At 50.3% G+C, this 27,421-nt stretch overlaps 1 protein-coding gene across 1 annotated transcript in view; it reads right to left on the bottom strand.

The window, feature by feature from the left end:
- CDH26 (cadherin 26) overlaps positions 1-27,102 on the bottom strand; it is a 70,323-nt gene extending 43,221 nt beyond the window's left edge. The window contains 9 exon segments of the mRNA XM_068566050.1: positions 13,870-14,061; positions 15,423-15,663; positions 16,463-16,519; positions 16,946-17,019; positions 17,380-17,387; positions 20,896-20,957; positions 22,886-23,002; positions 26,658-26,800; positions 26,971-27,102. Coding sequence (XP_068422151.1) covers positions 13,870-14,061; positions 15,423-15,663; positions 16,463-16,519; positions 16,946-17,019; positions 17,380-17,387; positions 20,896-20,957; positions 22,886-23,002; positions 26,658-26,800; positions 26,971-27,102 — 1,026 coding nt within the window.
- Between the last annotated feature and the right edge of the window lie 319 nt (positions 27,103-27,421).

Raw genomic sequence — 27,421 nt, 5'->3', positions numbered from 1 at the left:
CGATCTTATTGAAACACTGGTTCTAATACGGCAGGTTGGGATGGGATTTGGGGATTTTGAATTTCTGACGACATTCCAGGTGGTGCTGATGCTGTGGGGGCCAGGTCAGGTTTGGGGTGGTAGGGTCTTAGGCGCTAACAGTCCTGCTGGGGAGGGGGGGAGCTTCCCCAGACGGTTAGAGCTGGGTGTCAGAATCACCTGGAGAGAGTTAACGTGATCTCCTTGCTCAGGCTGCAGCGCAGACCACTGAAATCAGAACATGGGGAGGGGGAGGGTCCCAGCATCAGGATGTTTTAAAGCTCCTCGACTGATTCCAGTGTGCGGCCAGCACTAGATTAGAGAAAGTGGGTTCACACTGAGGCGCTGGGGGAAGTGGTTCAAGGCAGGAGGGGTGCAAGGAGGGCTTTCTGCAAGAGCAGCCTCTGAGTTTTCAAGGGGAGGTCCTGGAACTGCAGAAAGGTAGCAACGGGATGGTAGATGGTTCCTGAGCACCTGGTATGTGAGAGCTGACTGAGCTGTGCTGCAGTCAAAACACACCCTTGATTTTTGAAGACTTAGTATAAAAGAAGGGAAAAGATGTCATTAGTCACTTTTTTACTGGTCACATGTTGAAATGATATATTTGACATGTACCGGGTATATTGGGATAAATAAAGCATATTTAAATTTTAATTTCAGTATTTCCTTTTACCTCTTAAAATGTGGCTATTAGAAAACATTTGAATTGTAGTAAAATACACAGCTATTAGAAAATTTTATATTACAGGGCTTACATTATATTTCTTAAAGTGTAAAGGCCACAGAGCTAGTTTAGAGCTACTGACATAGCTTTTCCCCGTGGGCCCTGGACAGCAGCATCAGTGTGACCTGGGAAGTTGTTAGTGATGCAAATTCCTAGGCCCCATCCCCAGACCCACTGAATCGGGGCCCGGCAGTCAGTACTTTTTTTTTTAGAAATTCACGTTCTTTTATTTATTTATTTATTTATTTATGACTGTGTTGAGTCTTCGTTTCTGTGCGAGGGCTTTCTCTAGTTGCGGCAAGTGGGGACCACTCTTCATCGCGGTGCGCGGGCCTCTCACCATCGCGGCCTCTCTTGTTGCGGAGCACAGGCTCCAGACACGCAGGCTCAGTAATTGTGGCTCACGGGCCCAGTTGCTCCGTGGCATGTGGGATCTTCCCAGACCAGGGCTCGAACCCGTGTCCCCTGCATTGGCAGGCAGATTCTCAACCACTGCGCCACCAGGGAAGCCCCAGTCAGTACTTTAACAAGCCCTCCTGGAAAGTCCGATGCACACTGAAGATGGGGAATGGGGTCAGGCAGGCTTCCCAACTCTTCCCAGGGGGCAGGGCAGTGTCCCAGGAAGCTGAGCTGCGAGAACAGAGGTCCTAGCATCAGCCCCAGTGGGGTGAGCTTTGATTTCTTTAGGAAAATGAAAGTTTAAAAGGAATAGGACGGAATCTTCAGAAGCCAAGTAAAGTTGTTGGAACTGCTGAAAGTGACTGAAAAGCTAAGAAACCCAACTGACTTGAGGGAGGAAGGGGTTTGGGCAGCACAGTAACAGCTGTTGGAAAACAACACCATTTCAATTTTATAACCGAATGTGGGAAGACTCCCCAGTAGGCTGTTCTCCCATCCGGGGGCAGAGCCCCGACTGAAGAAGACGTCTGATTTCATTCCCTGAAAGCACAATGTCTGTGGCCACCCAGAAGCTGACTTTGTGGGGAATGGGAACACGGCCCCCACTCCGGGGAACCCTTCTCCTCCACGGCAAGGGCAGGACAGTTTACTGTGTTTAATCCCAAAAATTACTGTCTTGAGTTTTCTCTTCCTGCAGTGGCAGTCTGGTTATTTCAAGGTTATAGCATGCGTCAGGACAAGGACCCACAATTTACCCAGCCACATCCCTCTGGGTCCAAAGCATAACACACACTTGAGTTTTATCTCTACTTTGCGGCCAGACTTCAGAGTCACGTTTGAATAGCAGAAGAGAGAGGAAACAAATTACCCCTACTGGTTTCTGAAGAGGTTCTACCAAACCCACAAGATATTGGACACCAAAGGGAAAGTGGTTTTAAAATTTAGCCCATTTTGATTATCTGCCAAGAAGAACAACCTAGAAGATGACAGACTTGTGACCAAGATCAAGGGGATTAGCAGCTTCTTGGGTAGCCTCCCTCAAAAAAAGGCTGGCCCGCGGTCTTCCAAACTTCTCCCAGTGTGGAAATGGAGAGCCACAGCGATCTGCTCTGAGAGTGGAACAGGACCAGGAGATGGTCCTCCTTAAAAACTGCACATAATCTATGCTGGCTGCATTAGGAAGTGGAAGGAAAATTCACCGCCTGAGAAAACTCTTTGTTGGGTTTATTTGTCACGAGAAGCAAAGTACAGGGTGTTGCCTGGAATGGGGACATCTTGGTCACGTTATTCCGAAGAATAAGATAAATGTGAGTCTCCCATGTTCCAATTAGAAATGTTTTTCACTCTCTGGGATGGCAGTGTTCCCCATTGTAGCTTACACTTCCTGGTCCTCTGAGCAGTGGCTCCTAAATGCAATTCTTTGGGGAGACAGAAGATTCGAGGTGGGGCATGGGACACCAGGGAAGTGGGGTTGGGGGACCTGGGAAAACAGGACCCCGTGTGTGGGGGGTTGGGGAGAGAGCAGTTAGGGGCTCCTGTGATAGGATGAGGCTGGCTTACCGTGCCGGTATCCTCTGACATCCGGTTTTCAGCTGTCTTCTGTTTTGCGGTATCGTATGCCTTCGTCGTATTCCTCCTACTCCAAACCATTTTGCAATTTCATGTCCATTAACTCTGCCTGAGCCTTGGTGGGGTGGTGTACTGGGTAAAGAAAAAGAGACCGTGTTCAAGTTTGGGGCAAAATGCAGCAGTGCATGGGCCCCAACGACGACAAAGACATTAAGGGTCCTGGACAGAAGATGAGAGGTTAGGTGACTGTCAGAAAGTATAAGCCCTCCTCCCCAATTTCTTAGAATCCTCAGAAGTATTCTGGAGAGGACTGAATTCACCAGAGAAATGTGTGATGTCGAGGCTTGGGTTACTGAAACTGGATGGTGAAGGAGAGGGTGGTTCTAGGGGCTGGAGGATTGCTGTCCAGGTATTCAGGAAACGTGTGCTGCAGTTAAGAAATACTTCCACCCTAGAAAGCTAAAGCCGTAACAAAGAACCCCCTCCCCACCTTCCTATATTTATTCCTAAAGAGGTAAGGTCTTTGCTATCCAAAAAATTTGACTTCCTGGATTAACTAAATCTCTGGAGGGTTCCCCACAGTTAAGGCCTTCCCAGATCTGCCTCTTAAGGATATTTTTACAAATGTTTGTTTCTAACATTCCAGATTGCCTGCCTTTCCCCGAGGGCTGGGACTGTCTCTTACTCACCTGTGTGTCTCCAGCACCTACCACGGTGCCTGGCACATAGTAGGGCTCAGAAGGTATTTTTTCCTGCTGAGTGAATCCTTAGTAACAGAAGTCCTTTGAAGATTCCAAGGGCTGCAATCGAGCACAGGACACCGCCTGACTCACTGGCCAGCAGCCCCGGGGGCCCATGAACAGGACTATTCCTGAGTAGTGTGGTGGAGCGTTGGGGCCTCATGAATCCATCCACAACTGTCCCATCCTAGCACCTGATATGCCTGCAGAACTGAAGGTGGCGAGGTGTGACACTGCTTTAATGTTCTCATCAAGAAAATGGGGGTAAAAATGCCTTACCTGGCAGACTTATGAAGAGGATTAAACTGGACAGAGTAAGTGTCCAGGAAATCTTAGTTTCCCCCTCTTCCCTTTCTGTCTTATCTAACACTTTTCTTCTGGGAACTTCCCTCCTCTTCTCTGCAGGTTTCTGGTGGGACTGTTAACCTGGTTGGCCCCAACCTGGCCAATCAGAGTGTCCCATTGTTCCAGGACCCAGTGATTGGTCCAGGGGTGAGCACGTGACCCAAGCAAGCCAATGGGAGTCTTTTGAAAGGGTTGATAGAGATGCTGGGTTTCTCTCCTTCCCTGGGTCCCTGGGCTGCGGGGTGATGGAGCCATGGAGTGGGTGGTGGCCAGCATTGCCCCATGGTGCCTACTGGACATGTGGCAGATTTGAGAGATGGAGAGAGGCTGGGTGCTGACACACTGTTTCGACTCCTGCATCCAGCTTTGCCAGAAGCCTATGCATCTTTTGATTTCTCCATTCCATGAGTCAATATCGCCCTACTTCCTGTTAATCCAATTTTGTCACTTCTAATCCAAAGGGTACTGATAATACTTTATCTCTGTCCTTCTTTCCTCTTTTTTTCCTTCCTTTCTCCTCCTTTCTACTCCCTTTCTCCACCCTCCTCCCATGCTTTCCTTTCTCTCACCCAGAGTCCATATTTCTCTCAGTACCTAGCCAGGACCTCAGCTTTGTTATCTTCCTGTCCATTCGTCACTTCAATGGTGTCCTCATATAATTGAGATAGTGACTCCTGGACATTTAAAAATAATAATGAAGAGATCCTTTCATGACTCACAGGCACACAGCTCTCTTAGGAGCACGATGGGCAGGGATGTTGACATTTTGGATCAGGGAATGGTTATCCTTCAGCCGCAGTCCAAGCCATACTTCACATTGCTGGCTTCTACCTCACTCATTTTTGTCTTCATGTAAATAGAACCATTTTGTTTTCACGTATCATGAGAACCCGCCTGTGTTGACCCCCTGTCCAGGTGTGTTCTGAATGCTGTCTCTAGCTCCTGCTAGTGGCTGACATGGCTAAGGGCTTAACTGGCTGGGACTGAGCCTGTCAGGTGAGAGGTCCCACCCTGGAGATGGGGCTGAGGATGATTGAGGCCTACTGTCCCATCTCTGGGTCTGGCACCCCAGGACTCCACTGAACAATCACAGGCAAAGGATGTCATCTGCCTCCTGGGGTCTCTCGAGCAGTGGGTGGTCTTGTCTGCCAGTGGGGAGTTTGTGGCTACTGACAGGGTTGAAATATTGTTCTTAGAGGAGCGGGGATGAATTAGTCCGTTAATTTGCTCATGGTCTAAAACCCAAGGAGCATCTGTTTGAGCCACAAGGGGCATTTTCTTTGTGGCTGGAGGGAAGCCCAAGTTGAGGGGTTTGATTACAACCATCAGCAGGGGTTGTTTGGAAGCTTCATGGAGAGAAGGCGATGAATCACCACCAGGCACAGTGGCTCAGGTCCCCTGTGTAGTTATCCCCATTGCCCTCAGAGCCAATCTCTTTTTCCAGAGGGTGGCGGCTGGAAGCGGGTTAGCACAAGCCAGCTCCTTTGCTGACACTGGGCCAGCTAACCAGAGCTAATGATCATAATGACAACAGCTCTGCTTTACAGCACACTTACTGTGTTCCTGCTGCGTTACATCCATTATCTCCAGCCTCCCCAACTTCTGTCGTTCAAATACCACCTTCAAGATCTTTGCTGTTTGTGTAACACTGGTCCTGTTATTTTCTTCATTAAAAAATACAACAGTCATTTTTTTTCCCCTTAAAATAAATGTACTTAAAAAGTAAACCTTCCAAATGGAAAAACATCTTCTAAATGGAAAACTAATAACACTTGCCATGAATGGGAGGAAACCATAAAAATATGATGTGAAAAATTAATTAGAGACTTCTGGTTTCTGGCCCAGCATGTAAGAAGCTGAAAGACGCCACTCCATCCTCAGAACAGATAAAAAGCTGAACAAACTGAAAAAGCACCAGCTCTTCTTCGATCTGTCAGAGAAGTGAGGTCACGGGGCAAACTGCTGCCCCCCAAACTGGAGATACTGACAGGCAAATACAGAGAAACACAACTTACTTGAGCAGAAACTTCCGCAGAGGCCAGTACTGGGGTCGGGAAATCTGAACTCTGGTGATTTGCTGAAGCTCAGTGTGAACAAGCCTGGGAGAGAGAAACTCCAGGAGTACCGTATGTCAGGGCCCTGACACTTGTGTGAGTTTTACCTGGAGGAGCTTGGCCAGGTTTCCGCAGTGAGCATGGGCGGGGCGAGGGGTGGGGGTCGTGGATTCACTCTGGCTTCCAGCAGGGGAGGGAAAAAGGAACCATTTTGAAATACACCAGAGCATTCAGTTCTTAATCAGGTCTGCCCGCAGGAGAAACGAGTTAACCAGAATCTAACCTCTTGGGGATTTACCAGCCCCTAACTGACCTGGAGGAAGGGAAATGCCCAACTCCCAGCTCACAACAGCCATTCTGTCCCACCTAAGGGAAAGAAAAAAAATCAGAAACACTTGTGAAGGTCACAGCCCAGAGGCACAGGCTCATTAAAAGACTGAGACCTGAACATAGGCTAAAGGACCCTTCCCCTCCCCCAACTCCTCACCATTTTACCAAAGGCCTACTTAGAGCATTTCCTTTTACCCGCCCAGTACATCATATTCACTTATCAATAAAAAATTACAAGGCATGCCAGAAGACAAAAAACACAATTTGAAAAGACAGAGGAAGTATCAGAACCAGATTCAGATATGGCAGGGATACTGGAATGATCAAACCAGGAACTGAAAACAACTATGATTAAGATGCTAAGGGATCTAATGGATAATGTAAACCGCATGTAAGAACAAATGGGCAATGTAAGTGGAGAGAAATTCTAAGAAAGAACCAAAATGAAACGCTAGAGATCAAAAACACTAAGAGAAATGAAGAATGCCTTTGACAGGCTTGTTAGTAGATTGGATATGGCTGAGAAAAGAATCCCTGAGCTTGAGGATCTCTCAACAGAAACCAGCCAAAGTTAAAAGCAAAGAGAACAAAAGATTAAAAAAAAAACAAAGAACAGTATAGCCAAGAACTGTGGGCTATTACCAAAGGTGTAACACACGCGTAATGGGAATTCCAGAAGGAGAAGAAAGACAGAAAGAAACAGAAGAAATATTTAAAACAACGATGACTGAGAGTTTCCCAAATTCGTTTTAGGTAACAAACTACAGATCCAGGAAACTCAGAGAACATTGAACACAGTGAAATGCCCCTAAAACTACGTCTAGCCTTATCATTTTCAAACTACAGAAAAATCAAAGATAAAGACAAAATCCTGAAAGAAGCCGAAGGAAAAAAACACAATACCTATAGAGGAGCAAAGATAAGAATTACATCCAACTTCTCCTGAAAAACTGTGCAAGCACGAGAGTGAGGCGAAAGATTTAAAAGTGTTCAGAGGAAAAAACCCACCAATCTACAATTCTGTTCCCTGTGAAATTATCTTTCAAAAGTGAAGAGGAAATAAAGACTTTCTCAAACAGAAATTGAGGGAATTTGTTGCCAGTATACCTGCCTTGCAAGAAATGTTAGAAGAAGTTCTTTAGAGAGAAGGACAATAATGTAGGTCAGAAACTCAGATCTACATAAAGAAAGAAGAGTATCAAAGAAGGCAGAGGTGAAGGTAAAATAAAAACTTTTATTTTTATTATTAATTGATCTAGAAAATAAGTTTATTTAAAAAAATAATAGCAACAATGTATTCAAGTATGTGTATCTCTCTACATAACCTTTTGTGTGCTTATGTATAAGTGAAATGAATGACAGCAATGATACAAGGGACAGGAAAGGAGACTAACACTAGCCCCCAAGCCTGAAGAAGTGGGTGCCAGCTCAGTGCCATGTGGGCTGTCTGCCACCCCACACAGGTAGCAAGAAGCCCCCGGAGAGACGGCCTGAGTTGGTCACATCATTTTCGAGCAAGAAGGGATCTTAGGGAGCCTTTTAGCTCAGCTTCCTGAGCCCTTGGTGAGGGGCGGTTCTGGCACTCCCTTCCTGGTGTGACACCGATAGACCTGCACACGCTCCAGGACCCCAAGCTCCCTGCAGCCTCCAAGCTGCCGTTCATCTCAGCCATTCTCTTCACAGAGGGGCTAACCCCGATTCAAAACAACACCGTACAATTGCAGCCTTATTCCCATCATTTAAGAAATGACTATCTTGGTGTATCTTTTCCAATAATAGGTTTCATTAAATTAAACCCAAGGCACTTGGGTATTTCCCTGGAAATAGCAGGCTGATTCAATTTGGCAGACATGTGCTGAATTTCTTTAGAAATCATCACATTGGTTTCTGAGGCTTCTGGTGATCAAGGGCATAGGCTGCCAGGGTTTAAATCCAGGCTCTGCCACCTGTGGCTGTGTGACCATGAGCAAGTCACATCACCTCTCTGGTCTTAGCATTCCCATCTCTATAATATGGCAACAGCAGTTCCTACCTCCCAGGCTTGTTGTGAGGATTAAATAAATTCACATAACGCTCCTCAAGGTTAGCTGTAAACATGTACACACAGACTTATAGTGCAGTTCTTGTAGGAAAAGAGACGTGGCCAGGAAACTCATTGCCACCCAAAAGGATGCAGGGAAAGTGGTTATTTCTTTAAAGCTGAGAGCAGGAGGAAGCTGCCCTAGACCCTCTCCCCTCTCCTTGCTTTGTTTTGTCTGTCAAGCAGAGGCCTCCTTTCCACTCTATTTCTTAATTGAGTAAACTTTATGATCCTAAACGCAAACACACCCAGAGCAGCACAAACAAGCGCTGTTCTCTGCACACACAGCTTCCAGGAGAGCAAGATGAGTGACGGGTCGGCTGCTGAGAGACAGAGATGGAGCCCGAGCGGCTGCCGCTTTCTGCCAAAAGGCCCTGCAGGTTCGACCCATTTGCTCCTTCCTTGTCAGATTGTTCATTCACTCATTCATTCATTTGTTCATTCATTGACTCACTCATTCATCCATTTATTCATTCATTCATTCAAATATTTGGTTTCCTGTCTCATGGGCTCGGATTTTGGCCCCTCATTCTCACTAATCTGTTAACTCCTTGATATCTTCAAACAGGTATTTTAAAATTTTTGTCCAGATTTTATTATTTTTTAAATTTTCTATTTCTTTCATTTCTTCTCATGTTTTATTTATTTTATTTTATTTTTGGCTGCACTGGGTCTTTGTTGCTGTGCACAGGCTTTCTCTAGTTGCAGCGAGCGGGGGCTACTCTTCGTTGCGGTGCGCAGGCTTCTCATTGCGGTGGCTTCTCTTGTTGTGGAGCATGGGCTCTAGGCGCGTGGGCTTCAGGAGTTGTGGCATGTGGGCTCAGTAGTTGCCACGTGAGGGATCTAGAGCGCAAGCTCGGTAGTTGTGGCGCATGGGGCTTAGTTGCTCCGCAGCATGTGGGATCTTCCCAGACCAGGGCTCAAACCCGCTTCCCCTGCATTGGCAGGTGGATTCTTAACCACTGCGTCACCAGGGAAGTCCCAGATTTTGTTATTTTTTAAATGGGAGGATTGGTTCAGAGACCCTAGCCTGCCATTGTTGGAAGGAGAACTTTCCCCAAACTACGTACATGAAAACTTGGAAGCACCTTAAACCGAACAATGGGAGTCCATTATGGTATATCCAGGTAAATGGAATAATACACTGCCATTAAAAGTGTTAAAATATATTATTATTATGCTAAAATACTAAAAGTAAAATTTTGAAGAAAAATCAGAATATATGTTTTTATATTATCCCCATTTTTTGCAAAAATAAAATGTCTGTCTGAGCATAGATGGCTAGGAAGAAAGAGAGCAAACTACTTATAGTGGTTACTGCTCAACGGCTGGGTTTCTTCTCCATGTGCTTCTATAAATCTTAAATTTTATGCCTAGAGAATATATTATTTCTATAGTCAGAAAAATTAGAAAGAAATATTTACCTTTGCTTCAGGCACGCAGAACTGCTGGGTTATATCGTCAGTACGTGCCCCTGTGTCCCATCTGTACGAATGTCCACAGGGAGGCCAGTGTTGCTTGGTGAGGGTCCTTGGTCGTTTCAAACCAAGAAGCTTTGTAAACCTGATTTTTTCTGAGTCTGGGGGGAGGTGAGGAGGGTGCTGGCTGTGTCTCCTGGATGTTTTGCTTGCTGTTAAATGTCTCATCCTATCTCTGTCGCATCAGTACCTCTTGGTGAGCATTTATTGACGAGTCATTGCATGCTAATCACCACACTAAATGGACCCAGTTATGAAATGTTTGTGCTGGATGGGAGCTCAGAGATCCTGTAACTAGATGAAGCCTTTGGCATGAGACACACAAGCCCCAGCTGGGCTTCTCTAGATGGTGTATGTGTGTGTGGGTATATGTGTGTGTGTGTGTATGTGTGTATGAATGTATGTATGTATGTATGTGTGTGTGTGTGTGTGTGTGTGTGTGTGTTTAGGGGGAATTCCACCCGTCCCTGAGGTCCCCCATCCTCTCCCCAGCAGGTGGCTTCTGGGGCAGGCTTGTGGAGCCCAATGTCCTGTAGAACATTCTGTGAACACAGATGCTCTGGGCTTCTCCCTGTGGAGGTGGGGCTCTCACCTCCCCGTGCCCCCACTGACTAGGTGAGGCCACCATGTTCTCTTCACAGCACACTGTTCAAAACCCTCCATGCTGCCCCGCCCGTGGCCCTGCCCACCAGGCCCCTCCATGTGGCCTTTGACACCCCATGCCTTGTCAGTCATTCTGTCCTTCAGACGTACCCTGGCCCTTCCTGGCGCGGGGCGTCCTTCGTCACAACTTCTCCCCCTGCTGGGTCACCCCTTCCCACTTATCTGCTCCCTTCACCTGCCCACCCCTCCACTCTCCTCTGAGATGCCCCACTCGGTGAGATCACCACGTTCACTCTTCGCAGCATCACGCAAAAGGGACATCGTGACTCGCCCGTGTGGGGGGAGCCCCCCGGCATCCTCAGGGCCTCGTCTCAAGCTCCTGGCCTCTCCGTGTCGTGTCCCGTTTTACTAACGGGGGCGGCCCACGGGGGTCTCAGGAGAAGAGTCACACTAGGAGAGCTCAGAAGGCTGGCTGGTGGGCGTAAGATGCAGGCACGTAGCCGTCACCTGGAGCTGGTTGCCGTCACAGCATCAGGGCAGGGGTCGCCCGCCGTCTACATCCAGGCCTCCTCACCACTCCTAAAAGCTCTGATTTCTGGTTCAAGGCTTCCTCGCCCTGAAAAGGAAATGTAGCTCTGCAGCCTGGCCCCTTGAACTCGCCCTCCTACCCGCTCTCTCTGCAGACACTGCCTCAGATGCCAACTCACTTCCCTCCTCTCGACTCTGACCCCAACAGAGAGGCTGGTCACCGGCTTTCTCCATCCATTTCTGGGGTGTTGCCCCAGCAGGAAGGAGCGGTTTCCTGTTCACATCCTGTGCTCTGGGCCTTGTGAAATCCTGGTGAACAGCGACGCCCAGCAAGGCTGAGCGTGCCTGACGGCTGCCGTGGTCCAGGTCGCCCGTCCTGAGAATGAAACAGAGAAAGGGTGTCGCCCCAGTGGGTCAGGCCAAACCAGTAGTTATCACAGCCCGGGGCCTGGAGACCACGGGTCCGCTTTGCAGCCATTTGGCTGATGGTAAACTTTCACGACACAGTGCAAAAGCCATTTAGCACCTTTAAAGAAATTGGAAATGTGTGTTTCATGTGTGGTGGTGCTGAAAATTGAGAATAATGACAGAATTATTAACAACAGGCTTCCCGGGCTTGGACTCTTAATTGCCTGTGGTCTGTAAAGCTGACAAATAAGCGCTGCAGAATCCAAACGTGAAATATTTAGTTTTGGGAGCCTGGGAGAATGGCTCCTAATTCTTTTGTTTATTGGTTGTGAGAACTGCCTTTGGGGTAGAGAGACACTGTAAGAGCAAGAAAGAGCCTAGAGCTCGGAGTCAAGGGGCCTGGGTTCCCACCCTGATTCTGCTCTCGGTGGGGCCTGAGGCTCTCATGGCTCTCAGGAAGCAAGGTAAACTGATGAGGGCAAATGCACTCTGCAACAATGCATCTTGCAGGGTTCTGCGATGGTTCTGCAGGCAGCTGGGCTGGGGAGAGGCTAAGCTAAAGCTGAGCAGCGGGCTTTCCTGCGGGACTTCTCAGAGCCTTTAATAGCGTTGTAATGACAGGTGATAGTTATTGAGCACTTATTCTGAGCCATCACAGTGCTAACAGCTTTGCAACTGGCCTCATTTTTATCCTCATTAACAGGTAGGAGAGGAGAAGCTGGGGCTTAGAGATTACACACAACTTCCCTCCTGTTCACAGAGCTAGTGAGTGGAAGTGTCTGGTCTTTACCATGGGTCTTTCTGACCAGAGAGCCTGGGCTCTAACCATTATACCTCTGTCTCTCTATCCTGTCCAGAGAACCCTGGATGGAACCTTGAAATCATGTAGTTCAATGCTCCCATTTTCCAGATCAGAAGATGGAGGCTCAAAAGATGGAGGCTTCTCCAGGCCTCCGAGAGGATGAACTGCAGGACTCCTCTCCTCCGTCCTCCACTCTGCCCACATCCCTCTTTCTTTGGTGCTCCCCTGGGGCCCCATGGAGCAGGAGGGGGAGGGCATCTGGGCCATTTGCACAGTTGTTGGTAGAACGTGCCGTGCCCTCAGGTGCCTTACTGCTTGGCTCCACCCCCTGTGCTGTGCAGCTCTGAGCGGCTTACTTAACTCTCTGTGCCCTAACGCCTGCATCTGTAATAGTGCCCCTGACTCACAGGCTTGAGGTTGATAACAGAGTTAATATGTGAAATGGGGAAAAGTCATAGCTGCAGGGCCAGTGACTTTCCCCAACCCACCTGTGGCCTAGAACCTGCCCTACTCAAGGGATGGGTCAGCCAGGCGGCTCCTGCCAAGGGAGGGATAAAACTGGCAACGACTTCTTCCTAGAAGGAAACAAAAGCTTACGTGAGACTGGAAAATAAACCCTTCTTCTCCGAGGCATGTCAGTGAGTGGCCAGCAGATGGCAGAAGCAAGCCAGGAAAGGGAGCCTCTGCCCCGCCTGCTGGCAGCAGCTGCCTTAGAAAAATCCTGTGGTGTTTGCTTGTTGCACTAAGAGATCTCCAGTGTGAGAGCCATCCTTCATCCTGAGCAGGATTCTAAACAAACTCAGCATTGGCTTTGTGGCCGGCACCAAGGACCCCAGGGCTCCCGTGTACTCCCAGTGGGCACTGATGCCCTCTTGCTCCCAAAAGTCGGCCCCTTGCAGAGAGGACTGGCCGTCCTCTCTGCTCCTTGACCGCAGAGGACATTCCTACTGGTGCACCAAGGCTCAGAGAGATGCTGCCTTTAAATAGGGGGTTCTTGACAATGTTTCCATGAGGCCAGTCCCGCTGCTGTGGTTGATCATTCGCTCATCAACAAGGATTTATGGGCCTCCACTGTGTGCCTGGGCCTCTTCCAGGGTCTGGAATGCAGCACGATCAGCACACACCAGGTCCATGCCCGCCAGGAAGCTCACATTCCAGGAGGAGGGAAAGAAAATCACTAGCAAGGAGTTAAGATAAAGTGGGATCGTGCAAGGCACAAGAAAGAAAACCGGATTAGGGAAGGGGAAGAGGGTGTCGGGTGGGATTTATTTGAGGCACAGCTTTAGGGAGGGTGGTCAGGGAAGGGAGGCCGAGACCTGAGTGGCCAGAAGGAGCCGCCGCCCCGGGGAGCTGGGAGGGCTCCCAGGCAGAGGGGGCGGCCGGCCTGACCCTGGAGGCGGGATGGGCTTGGGTGTTCAAGGCCAGAGAGGAGGCCAGTGTGGCCGAGCAGCGTACACTGCGGGGAGGGGAGGGGAGGGGAGGGGAGGGGAGGGGAGGGGAGGGGAGGACGGGGTGGCAGGGGCCCAGGCACATGCAGGGTGGGCCAGGGGTGGAATTCCACCTGCAGAGAATGTGAAAGTGTCCAAATGGTCCAACCTGACCGGTTCTGTGCAGTTCCCTGAGGACCCGGTTGTGACCCTCGCAGACCCTCTCATTCCGCTGGCCCCTCCCTCCCGTGGATCAGGCTGCCCAGGCATCTGTAAATATCTTCAAGTCTTCAGGCGGCTCCTCGCTGTGTCTTGCTGACATCATTTCCAGCGGTGTCCTGTGGGTGGTTGCCCCCTCCCTCACCTGCACATCTGGCTCTCGCCTCCCCACCATCCCCCCTTTCAGCCCCAGGTCTAGGGAGCTCGGAGCAGTTTCCTGGGGCCTCTTGGGGGCGCTCAGGCCAGGCGGAGCCGGCGCCAGAGGCCTCCATCCTCCCGTCTCCAGCTTGACACGTTCCTCTCCCAGCGCTTTAAAGCCGAGACGTGGTCTCCACATCTGAGAAAACAGTTAAACTGACAATTCCTCGCAGACTCTGGTTCAAATCCTTATTAGGCTGTTAAGTGAGAGGGAATTTCACTTCCTTCCAGGGGCCTTCGTTTCTGCCAGTTCCCAGGCCTCCCCTCAAGGCCTTGCCCATCGTGTCTTCCTGCAGTCGCCTGACGTGGCCAGGGAAGCAGCCGGGGGTCCCGGCAGCCTCTGGGGAAAGTGGGACCCGTGCAGCAGGGCTGAGGGTTGGGAGTCCCAGAATGGGGCCCAGGGGAGGGCGGGGTGGGGACCCAGAAGTGAGACCAGCAGGTAGTAACTGAGGGGTCCTTGGAGAATGTGTTCTGGGGACACGGCCATGGAACACCTGCCTCCTGTCTGTGGCGATCTTACAGCTCCGCTCTGGACATGCACAGAGAAGTACCTATAAGCACACATCCATACATATAGACACACATATATATACTTACACATACACACATAGACCTACGCATAGACATGCAAATATACACACATACACACGTGGACACACACGTATAGGCATGTACATATGCATACACAGACACATACGTGTACACGTACATATCTACCTATGCCTACATGTACACATAGATACACATATACTCCCAGATATGTGTATACCTACATGTACACATAGCTATGCACACATACGGATGCATATATAAACAATGTAGATATATACCTACATAAATCATCCAGCCTGGGTCCAAACCCGGTTCACTGAGGTCGGCAGGGCCTTTGCGGAGCTGCCTGCCCGCTCTGGGCTTAGTTCTCATCTGCAACGGGACAGGGTGACAGTGCATCTACAATGAGAAGACGCATGTGGCACATGTTCCCAGTGGAGAGACGGCCGCAGCATCCAAAGGGAAAGGGCTGCAGGTCCCTGTACCCGGGAAGCACAGGTGCCCCTGCTGCAGGTGACCAGGCATTGTGACTCTGGCCCGTGCCTTTGGGGCACACTTCGCACACGAGACTTCCTGGGGGCGCACATGGCCCCCTTAAAAGCTGGATGCTGCTGCACAAAAAAGTGGATTTGAGGAAAAACTGAAACAAACTTTCCAACGGAACTTGGGGCCCTACCTGTCCTGTCTCAAATCAGTGTCCCACTTAGGGAAGCACAATCCAGCCACCAAAAGCCCTCAAGGTGGGTGAATTCCCATGTGAATTTCTCAAAGAACTTGAAATTCCCAATGTGAATTTCTCAAAGAACTTGAAATTCCCAATGTGAATTTCTCAAAGAACTTGAAATTCCCAATGTGAATTTCTCAAAAAACTTTAAAAAGATCCAGTTATTATTTCTCTCCACACCTTAAACCCCTCTCTTGGCTTTCTCCTCCCCCACGCTCTCTCACCGGTGCCTTTTCCAGAGACTTCCTCTTTCCCAAACTCTCTGGCTGGGTTATCCTCAGGGGTCCTTGTCCTGCTTCCTGCTCCACGTTTTCTTCCTGCCTTGTCCCTCCTCCTGGTGATGTCACATCAGCCTGGGGCTGGCGTGGGGATGAGGTGGAAGGGGAAAACAGCAGAGGGGCCGTTTTCTTGAGCAGGTAAGGGGAAGAGGAGGGCTGGTCCCTCCCCCCGTGGTCAGAGTCGTCCCTGTGACACACAGTTATTGCTCAAGTAACTTCGGGGAGACGAGACCAAGTACTGAGCACCTCGCCACCCAAAATTCCATGACCTGAATAGTCACCTTAATGACTTGTCAAAATCTCCCCCAAATTCATTCACAGAATAAAACGTCCCTGAGATGGATCTGTGAGGGTGTGCAGTGGAAAGCACGGCGTGGGTGTGAGGCCGGATGCAGGCCGGGTGCAGGCCGGGCGAGCGCTGCAGGTGCACCCCAGCTCTCCTCCCATCAGGCCTCACACACAGGCTGCGCAGGCAGGTGTGTGTGTTATCCCCCGACCTCCCGGCCCCGGGCTGAGCCCTCTGTGGCGCCCTGCTTGCTCCTGCAGGGTGCTGGGGGCACTCCCAACCGCGCTCTAACTTAGGGAGAGCCTATCTTCAATCTGTGTCTGCATTTGTGGGGTTACGTTTTATACCTGCCCCTTGCAGTATAGAAGGAAAATAGATTTCGAATATGATTCTGTTCAGTGCAGTTAAATACTGCATGTAAAATTCCCCTCCATGAGTTCATTCGGTGTGGACTAATTAGAAAGTAGGTGTTTTACATACTTGCATTATGCAAAAATCCTTAGTGTGTTGTTATATAGGTGTTTCGGAGTGTTTTAGTGATATCTGGAAAATTGGTTGGGGGTTTTTGGACGGTCTGGGAATGTGTTATTGTTTTTTCCCATTTCACCTAATGGGATATGAGCTTCCGATGAAAATTTGCTCTGCAAAGCATTTCCAGGAATTGATAATATATGGATAATGAGGGTTGCCTGCATTTTACTTGATCTGCACTGCTGGTCGGGGGTCGTTCTCACACGATTGGCCGAAGCCAAACAGACTGAGAGTCAGGGGGAGAACAGGGGTTGACACAATGAATCCCTGCCTCTTTTTTGTTATTAACAAGAAAATTAGTTAAGTGCCTCAAAGAACGCTGCCGGGTGAGCAGCTGATGAAAATGCTCTCTTAGAGCTCCCCTGCGAGTTGTCTGGTAGTGGCTCCCTGCCACTATGGCAGGGGAGGGCACTTTGCAGCCACGCTGCAGCTGGACGCTGGTCCAACTGAGGGCTCTGCCAGGCCGGGATGCAGAGCCCTGCCTCTCATGGTGCCAGTCGTGGGGTGAGCTGAGCCTGTAATTAGAGCTGCAGCTGATTGATTTTCTCAAGGCTGGCACTCATGTCGGGGCCTGGGAGGCCGGGGGGGGTCTGTTGTGCCAATGTGCAGCCTGGCCGCCCGTGTGCCAGCTGCAGCTGGGATTTCACCGCACCTTTCCTGCAGCAAACCGGGGATGGCCTCAGCCCCGCCTGTCACCGTGGCGTGGAGTGTGCGAGCCCGCTGCGCCTGGCAGCCGAAACAGCCCCGGATTCCGCTGGAATATGCTTGTGGCCTGAAAGCTCACTTTGCCGTCACTCTACCCTGAGATGCAGCTTCTGTGCTGGCAGGATTCACGCAAACAGAAGCTGCTCTGCTCTTTCCTCCTTGGGCCTCCCCGGGCCTCCACTGCTGCCATCTGCCAGGGAGAGCCACTTGGTGATACTGTTAATTAAAACCATGGCACTCGGGGCAGGAAACACGCTTAAAACGCTGAAGCCATTTTTCCCTAATAGAAATCTTATTGTGGAGGTGTTTGTGGAGGTCGGGCTGACCAGGAAAACCTACCAGCCTCAAATGAACTCAAATAGGTTTACCTAATTTACTCACCTGGGGGCCTGGAGGCAGAGCGGGGAGAAGGGCCTGCCATCGGCAATGGATCAGGGCGGCCACCCTCACCTCTCCCCCCAGATTCTGTCCTGGGACTGGGAGATGGGAGGAAAGAGCCAGGTTTTCGTGGAGGAATCAGGAACTGCGGAGTGGATGCTTTGGAAATCACTGACCAGGCATCTGGGAGTAAGCCTGACTGGCCACCTCTGCGCTGAGCTGTCTATAGTCACACGGCTATTGTCACCTGGAAATTAATTTTAAAGTGGCGGCTGTGACTGGGGAGTGGCTCTATGCTGGATCCATTAGTCACCCACACAGAATTCCCCCTTTCCATGTTTCCTGGCCCAAGTCGCTACTTTGAATGCTGACGGCTCTTTGGAGCTGGCAGCATCCAGCAGACCTAGCTGGCTCCTTGGAGAGAAGCTGGAGTGATTTGAACAGGCCCCGAGGGAAAGGGCAGCAGAAAGCATCGTGAATGTGCGGGCCCAAGCCTTCTGCAGTGGAGGGAGCCGTACTCCTGCCGCAGAGGCGTTAACTTATTCAGGGTTCTTGGCTAATTTGTGAAATTACCTCTTCTCACAGGGCTGGGAGAGAACGGCCTTAAATAGGAGCAATTTAATTCTTGGATCCTGGTCCTAGTCAACGAAAAGCCAAATTTTATCCTCTCTCCTTCACTTGCCCATTTAAAGCCTGAAGCAGTGGGGCCGGGAGGGTGAGCGCCTGGAGTTGCTATGGAAACTCAGGGCCTGGAAGTGGACACAGTGCTTGAGGGCAGATAGTGGTCCCTGTGCCGGACACGGCCACTCCTCCTCTCGCCCGCCTTCGAGCTCTGCCTGCCTGTGGTCCTGGAGAGACATGGAGACCACAGAACCCGGCCTGCCCTTCAGGCACCCTGGCTTTCCCAGAGACTCACATAGCCCTCCTATAGGCTCCTTCCAGAATGTTCTCCAAATTCTCTCCCAGTTCAACTCCTTTATCTCCATAGCAAGCAACACCCCATGATTAATGGCCAGACCCAATAGTGTCTTTTATTCCTGGCACCTTGGGCCTCTGATAAGGAGGTGGGGGTCTCCTGTGCCTAGGGGCTGCATCCCACTGGTTCTGTTGAAGCTCAGAATCCTTCAGTGGCCAGCATTTGTACAGTACAGACGTCCCTGCAATACAATAAAGGATTTGTCTGGCCTTTATCCCTGGTTTCTGAGAGGAAACTTCTAAATCTTTAGAATTTCCTGGGTGATAGCAGTATCTTTGCTATTCATGGGGGCCCCTTGGACCAGACCTGGGTTTATGCTAATGAAATAAATCAGGATGGGGCTGCTAGAAAGATCAATCATGTGGTCAAGAGGGCTGGGGCTTAGACCTCTGTGATATCACACACTGGGGGAGGGGAGGGGGCTAGAGGCTGAGTTCAGTGGTGCAGCCAATGATCCAGGCATCCTGCCTACAGTGAAAGCTCTGGACCCCAGGTGCAGGTGAGTTTCCTGGGTGGTGATATACATCCATCTGCTAGAAGGGGGACGAGACGAGCCCTGATTCCAAGGGGAGACAGCACAGAAGCTCTGTGTTTGGGACCCTCCCAGGCCTGGCCCTAAGCATCTCTTCACCTGGCTCCTTGTCACTTGGTGTCCTTCGTAACAATGCTAATCCTAAGTATAACAGTCTCCTGAGTTCTAGGGTCCTCCTGGCAAATTACTGAACCCAGGGAGGTTGTGGGAGCCCAAATCTGTAGCCAGTGGTGGCCTGGGGACCCGGGAGCACTGGGCTGGCATCTGAAGGGAGGGGCACTCATGGGGACCACCACCCCCCCCCCCGCAACCTGTGAAGTCAGAGCTAACTCCGGGTCGTGCGCGCCAGGTCGCGCTGCAGTCCCTCAGTACAAGTTCAGGGAAAGGAAAAGGAGGCACCTTTGCACTCCTGTTCAGTGACACGTCAGTTCAGTGGTTTTCTAAACTGGCTGCTCCTTGAAGTCATTCGAGGGGCTGTTAGGAACAGGAGCTGCCTGGGGCCCTTCCTGAGTGGTCTGATTTGGTGGGTGTGCAATGGGTGCCTGGAATCTGCATGTTTAACAAGTTTTTGCAGGAAGTTCAGAGGCAGAATCGCATTTCAGAGTGACTTTCTCAAGGAGCAGAGCACATGTTTCGGGCAGAGGACATCTGCTTGAAAGGAGAGAACTTGCAGGAGGCCATTTGCCAACATTCAAACCAAAGGGAACAAAGGGACGGTGGAGAAAGAGTTAAGTGCTGGGCGCAGGGCACATTAAGATCTGTGTCTGGAAGGGCGCAGCTTGAAAGCCAGGGTCACCCGGCCTGTGCTGTGATACAGCAGCCACGTGAGACGCCTTCTTGCCTCTCAGGACGCTCTCCCCTGGCTCCAAGGGCCTCCAGTTTTTCCTTAGGGTCAAGGCATAGTGCCCTCTGAGGGGACCAGGCTGGAAGCCATGAGCTGTTGCTGGCAGGGGCCGGGGACCTCAGCAAATGGAGCTGTGAACATCTGGATGTGGGGCGCAGGGCAGAAATGCCTAGAGAACTGGTGGCACCTGATTAATTGGCTGTGACAACTTTCTCATGTCTGACCCTTTTCCCTTCTCCCCGGCCACTGCCCTGAGCCACTGTCACCTCCCACAGGGGTGATGCCCACTGGCTCCCTCTCATCTCCCTGCTGCTTCTCTTGCCTCCATGCAGCCTTTCCTCCTCACAGCAGCCAGGGTGCTCCTTTTAAAAGTCAATCAGATCATGTCTCTTTTGCTGAAAATCCCCCAATGGACTCTCCTCTCACTGGGAAAAACAGGAGCCCCTGTGATGTGTCCCCGCCTGTATCCTCCACCTCACTTGGTCCACGCCTGTACCAATTCGCAGACACACCGGCTCCCTTTCTGTTCCTTAGCGAGTCCCACACTCTCTTCTACCGCAGGGCCTTTGCATAAGATGTTCCACTGCTGCAATGCCCTGCCCTCCCTCCCACACTTGGCAGGGCTGGTTTCTTGAATTTTATCATCTCGCCCTAATGTCCCTCTTCAGAGAGGCCTTCCTTGAGCAAAATAGATAGACAGGTCACCCCTACTATTGTCCAGGACATAATCCTGTTTGTGTCCTTCACAGAATTGATCAGGCTTCTTAACATGTGTTTACTTGTTTGTTTTTCCTGTCTTTTCTACTATGCTGTTGAATGTTCCATCCAGTGCCTGGCACATAGTAGGTGCTTATTTCAGTTCGAGTGGCAATAGGAGTGTGGCAGGCGATAACCCTGACACCCTCGGTGGCTTACCTCAGACAGGGTTCTTTCTTGACCACAGGGCTTACCCAGTGCTGATGGGTGGGGGACCTCTGCTCGCCACACTCCAGCTAAAGGGGGTTCTGCCACCACGTAGCCGCTTCATCCCGACCTAACGTTCTGCAAAGTTTGCCAAAGAAGAGGAGTCAAGAGAAGGAGATGCACGGTTTTCACAGCATGGCAGCCCCATGTGCCACTTCTGTTCCTGGTCTATTTGCCCCATCCAGCCATATGGCTCCAACTTACTGCAGAAGGTCTGGGAAACAGAGGGGGCAGGCGGGATGCTAGGTGAGCACGAATGGGAGGACCTGGGGAGACAGAAGATCTATAAGCCAGAGGTCCCATAGGGGGCGGGAGGACCACACCCACGGAAACGAGCCCAGAAGCTTCCCTGAGATTTTCCCTGCCTGTATTCTTCTAGAAACTAATGGTCACGCTGAACAGCAGACAAGGACTCGGGACAAATCCTCCATTTCCTTTTGCATGGGCCCTGGCCTGTGTGATGGAGTAGCTGTGTCTTCCGCGGGCAATGTATATGTTAGGAGGTGGGCAGAGACTCTGCAGCCATTATCAGCCTCTGCTTGCCTAATGTTCCATGAAGCACCTTGGAAAATAGACCACTGGGGAAAATAAATGATCGCGGGGGCGCAGGCGACCTCCAGCTGGCTTCAGGGGTACTCCTGTTCCCTGTGCGGCCTCCCACCCTCCTTGTGGGCTCCTGGGAAATGGGTGGCAGAAACCAGCCCAGTGATATACCTCCTGCCTTCCTGTGGCTTCCTCCCCGTCCTGTGCCTGTCACGTTTAATTATAAGGCTGTGGATGGCGGGGATATTAATTATAGGGCTGAGGCTGTGTTACCTAGAGAAAGTCGGTGCACATGTAATCCCGCTTTCCTCAAGGAGGAAAATTGCATTTTTCCTGATCTCAAAAAGAATGCCAGGGAAAGGAGCAGAATCACACTTCAGAGTTTTAAACTAATGAGATTCAGTTAAAAAAAATTAAAAACCTTTTTATATGCAGAAGATTGGGAGAATCTATTTCCCGCATTTGGAGTTTCTCCTCAGCTGCGTTACCTGGCAGTGGTCTGGTGAGGGGCAGTGGCTTTCCTATGGGGAGGGTTGGGGTGCTGTCTTAGGTAGAGCCAGCTTGGCTTCTGGTGTAAAGCCGAGAATAGGTTAGGCTGGGTTTTCTAAATACATAGAGCAAAAGCATTTCTTGGCAAGAGTTTTTCTGGCAAAAAGCAAGCATGTATATTCCAAAGAGTAAGAAGGGGTGAGAGTTTGACATATTTTGGTTTGTGAAAAGTATAAACCAAGCTAACATTGATAATAATAACAACAATAACTGTTCTTTGAGCTTGTGTTATATGCCAGGCCGCATTCCAAGTGCTTTGGGTGCACTCTGCCATTTAGTCTTCACAGCAGTCCTGAAGGTGGTTCCCACTTTAACCCCATCGCTCATGTGTGTATGTGTGCATGCATGTATGTGTGCATGTGTGCACACACACGTTCTTGCACTCGTATATGCGTGCATGTGTTTCTGTGTGTGTGTGACACTTCGTACCCCACTTGGTGTCAGGCCCTTCATGTGGTCTCTTTCCTGGATCCCCCAATAGCACGATGAGGTTGGTACTGTCACCTGCTCCACTTTGCAGGTGAGGAGAGCACTGATTTTAGATGGAAACGGAGGCTGCACGGAGGAGGTGGGACCCGAACACAGATTAACCCAGTCACGATCCTGAGGACCCCGCTGGTCCTACGCTACTCTTGGGAGTTTAGTATTTTTCCCTGTTTTTTTTTTAATTCTCTTCTGCTTGGTGGGCGGTGGCTGGGACTGTTTGGGTGCAGGCTGTTGGAGGGTCAGGCCACTGGCTAACTTGTTCATTTTGCCTTTCCCAAGACTCGTGGGGCCCCATGAAAAAGTCAGCTTAAGTGATCAATTATTCAACACAAGGACAGAAAGTTCTGTTTGCATTGAGGCTAAAAACAGGGGGTAGACAATGGTAATTTATTAATAAAAGGAATTCCACCACATTCCTCATCCTGTACTAGGAGAGAGAGTCATGGAATCAACTCTGAGTGAAGGCATCAAGTTTAAGCTGCTAATTACTTCCTAATCATGCAGAATAAAAGCTACATCCCTTAAAATACATCAGACAGCTAAACATAATCTTTGCTTTTCCCGGTATCATCTAAGGCATCCAGATGTTACTGTAATAACTGCTCCATAAACAAACACAAGACCCAGCTGCAGGGCCGACTTCTCAGCATTCTTGTGCCTCCCAAAGTCTCTTCCCAGGCTGGGCTCCCGATAGCTGCTCAGCGTCGCCGCAGCCCTACTGGGCGGGGACGGGCTGTGGGTACAACCACACACCAGAGGGAGGCCAGCGGGGAACCTGCCAAATGTGAGTGTGATTAAACCCGGGACCCACCTGAAACCTTTGTCTGTGGTCCTTTAGCAAACCTGAGGGGTTTAGGCATAGAAGAGGATGACTTGAACAGATTGGAATAAATTACCTCAAACACTGAGACATACTTAGGTGGCACAATTTAATTTAGGGCCATCAACATTAGTGATAGTGAAAGTAGCTAACATTGATTGGGGGCTTATTACGTCTTACTGCGTTGAAGCGTCCACTCTGTGAGATGGCTGTGTCACAGAATGAGATTCAAAGGAAACACCTGTTCTGTGGTGATCTATGTCAGCCCTGGCTTCCAGGTTATGCAGCCTTCATAAAAACAGTCAAGTGATTTTTGTCTTTCTCTATGCACTGGAATTGTTGAAATAGTGTAGGAATAATCAGTTCCTTAAAGATTTGAGAAAATAAGACTCTGGCAAGCAGCAACTCCTGCCCTACTATTATTGATAGTGTAAATTGTTTCAGCCACTTTGGAAAGTAATTTGTTAATACCTAGTTAAGTCGAAAACATTTATACCCTATAATCCCACAACACACTCCTGTATCTGTAGCCTAGAGAAACGCTCTTACGTGCACAAGGAGACATGTACCAGAATTTTCACTGCAGTGTTGTTTTGGTTAACAAATTGAAAATGACCTAAATGTTCTAATAGGGGATTGGATAAGGTAATTTATGCAACAGACTAATCTGTGGCAGTTGAAGTGATTGAATTAGATCTCCCATGTCAACCTGGAAAATTCTCGAAAACAAAATATGAGGGGGAGGGAGAAGAAAGTGAAAAAGAACATGTCCATTTAGATACAATTTGCATAAAAGTAACACAGGAAACAATATTACGTACGATTTTTAGACACACATATATTACCAAAAGGGAAGGATATTCATCACTTTTAAGAATCCGGTTTCCACTGAGGAGGGAAAGAGAGGAACAGAAATGGTACTTGAAATGTCTTGGTATTATTTTATTCACTAAAGCAAAAAGGTCTGCTGTAAATACAGAACAACCATGGCATCTCCTAAAGCTGAGCAGTGGGACACAGTGTTTGTTATAGTAACCACATTTCACTGATGGCTTTACCACATCCTCTGCTGCCTTTATTAATTTTTACCTGGTTTCTCGAGAAAGGGCTGAGAGAGGTCTTCCAAAGTCACCTGTTATGTCTCTAATCCTTTCTCCTGTTTATGCTCTTTTCAGAGTTGGAGATGGAGGCTGGATGGTGACGACTGACATTCTCTGGGTACCCTGACCTGGATAACACGGTGCTCGGGACGCAGCAGGTATCCCGTAAACGCGAGACGACATCACCCCCACCGTCAGCATCATCCCCGCTGCGGCTCTACGCTTGTCTCCCCAGATTCTCTGCACCACCTGCCTCGGTATGAAGCCCCTGGACTGAGGTCACGTCCAGGCGTGGGTGGGAGCGGCAGCCCGTGAGGAGTGGGGGCGCGGGCCCGGCGCTCACTGGGCCTGTGCGTGTGACTTCTCTGCTCCGTCCACTTGCGGTGCTGATTCCCCGGTTGTTCTTCAGGACCTGTCCCTCCGGGTTAGTGGCAATAAGGGGGCTGTAGCTTTGCCCCCTCATCTGTCCTGCCCACGCACAGCAGTTCCTCCTTCTCCCTGGCAGCCTGTTGCTCCTTGCCCAGCTTTCACAACTTCTCCTCTTGCTTCTCCGTGAATTGAAATCATGTGTGTCCCCTGGCAGTCTCCTGCTGTGATCCAGCTCTGATTGTAGCTGGTGGACTTCTGTCAGCATCTATGGCTTGTGGGGGAGGGGGGGTGCGGTTCTTGTTCCCTGATTTCAGAGGAGGCCAAGTTTACTTGTCCATGTGTAGATTCCTTAGGTCAGTGGTTCTCAACGTGGAGCAATGGTTCCTGCATCCCAGGGACATCTGGCAATGTCTGGAGACATTTTTGGTTGTCACACCTGGCTTGGGGATGGTGAGAACTGTGCTTCTGGCATCTGGTAGGGAGAGACCAGGATGGTGCTAAACACCCCACAAGGCACAGAGAGGACAGCTCCCACCCCAGTAAAGAATGATCCTGGGGGCTTCCCTGGTGGTGCAGTGGTTGAGAATCTGCCTGCCAATGCAGGGGACAAGGGTTCATGCCCTGGTCTGGGAAGATCCCACATGCCGCGGAGCAACTGGGCCCGTGAGCCACAACTACTGAGCCCGCGCGTCTGGAGCCTGCGCTCCGCAACAAGAGAGGCCGCGACAGTGAGAGGCCCGCGCACCGCGATGAGAGTGGCACCCGCTCGCCGCAACTAGGGGAAGCCCTTGCACAGAAACGAAGACCCAACACAGCCAAATAAATAAATAAATAATAATTAAAAGGTGCTAATAATTTAAAAAAAAAAAAAGAATCATCCTGCTCCCACTGTAACCAGTACCGAGACTGAGAAGCCTCGCTTTAGGCTCAATGAGCCGTTTATTCAGGCCTGCCCCAGTTTACGCAATGGCTTGGAGCCGTGACATGTGCTTCATCTGGTTTTATTTAACACGCACCAGGCACCTGGTGCTGTACTATTGCTGGGTGACCTTCCATCTACCTTGTAACTTTGTTAATGTGCACAGTACAAAACATCTACTTGAAGTCAGAAGAGGGGTTTGAATCTTTGTTATGCCACTTTCTTCTGTGCATTCACTTAACACATCTTTGCAGAGCACCTACGAGGCACCAGATCTGGAGCCAGACTCTGCCCTTCGGTGCTCACATTCCGGTGGGAACACAGGAAGTAAACAAGTAAAGGAATAAATCAAGGCACATTTTAGGACAGCAGTGTTCAGTAGGAAGGAAATAGTTCCGAGAGTACATAGGCAGGTGGTGTATTAGTTTCCTGGGGCTGCTGCAACAAACTGCCACAATCTGACTTAAAACACCAGAAACATATTCTCTCCAGTCTGGAGGCCAGATCTCCAAGCCAGGTGTGGGCAGGACAGAGCTCCTCTGCAGGCTCTGGGGAGGGTCCTTCCTCCCCTCTCCAGCCTCTGGAGGCTCCAAGCCTTCCTTGGTTGTGGCTGCCTCACCCGGTCTCTGCCTTGGCTTCACATGGCTTCTCTGTGTCTTCTCCTCTGTTTCTTACAAGGACACGTGTCATTGGATTTAGGGCCTGCCTGGAAAATCCAGAATGATCTCATCTCAAGATCATTAACTTAATTACACCTGTAAAGACCAGACCCTTTTGCCCAAATAAGGTCACATTTACAGGTTCTGGAGGTTGAGGTGTGGACATATCTTTCCGGAGGTCACCATTCAACCCACTACAGATCCACATAATCTTCCCTGGAAGTCCCCAGTTTCCTTTTTTGATCTTTAACCATCAACAGGAGAGGCTGGATTAGACCAGGCAGGATTCATTAACGCTTCCAAAGCACACTGATGCTCAAGCACAGAGTTCTAACACCAAGAATAAGGCAGGCAGAAATCCTGTCTGTTGGTTGGACAGAGAAGCAGCAGGCTCTACCACCGTAACCCCCTTCCCCTCCTCCCCGCTTTCCAGACCTGCCAAGTGTCACCCTCCCTCCGTGCTCTTTATCTTAGTTTTCCTGAAGCAGAGGCTCTGAGGCTGGAGCATGCATCAGAACCACCTGGAGGACTTGGCTTTCAGGTTCACAGCCGGCACTTCTGACACGTCCCAGGTGACGCTGAGCTGCTGGTCCAGGCACCACAGGTTGAGAATCTCTGGGCTGAAACTGCTTCCTGCCGCTGCCGGCTTCTCGGCCTCTTGACCCTGGGATTCCCGCTCAGCCCCCCTTCCACCCGGCCCCTCCAGGTCCTGCCTCCTTTCCTCTTGTGTGGCATTTACTCTCAGGCTCCCCGCGTCACCTCACTCGGAGCTCGTGTCTTGCAGCCAAGGACAGCGTCTGGTCCCCACGCCGCAGCATCTAGCACAGCATGTACGTGGATGGCACGCATCAGATGGGTGGCGCGAGTGACATTCACGCAGCCTTCCTCCTCGAGGAGCCGGTGGGCTCTGAACTCCAGGCTTCCTGCCTCCAGCTGGTTCTCGGCACGGCTCCCCGGGGAAGCCATTTGCCCTCCCTGGGCCTCCGTTTCCTCATGTGCCAAAGGGGCACAATAGCACTTACCTTAATCTCAGGACTATCAGATGTGGGGAAAGCTGGGGGAATGCTCATGGCATGGATGAAGGGCCCGTCACTGTTAACTGTAGGGAATACAGTCTTCTCTCTGGGACGAGGCAGGCCAGATGCGCATGCGCCCCCGGCTGTGCTGGGTTGAATCCTCAGGTACAGCTTCTGCAGCTGGGCGTGTTCCTCAGCGGGTGCAGGGCTGAGAGAGGCCAAGCAGGGCCACCGGAAGAGCCTGGTGTGCTGACTGGGAGCGCTGGTCT

This window comes from Eschrichtius robustus, chromosome 16, assembly GCF_028021215.1.
Source record: "Eschrichtius robustus isolate mEscRob2 chromosome 16, mEscRob2.pri, whole genome shotgun sequence".
In the NCBI taxonomy this organism is placed as follows: Eukaryota; Metazoa; Chordata; class Mammalia; order Artiodactyla; family Eschrichtiidae; genus Eschrichtius; species Eschrichtius robustus.
Note: the sequence above shows the minus strand (reverse complement) of the source record. Positions and strands in the feature narration are given on the sequence as shown.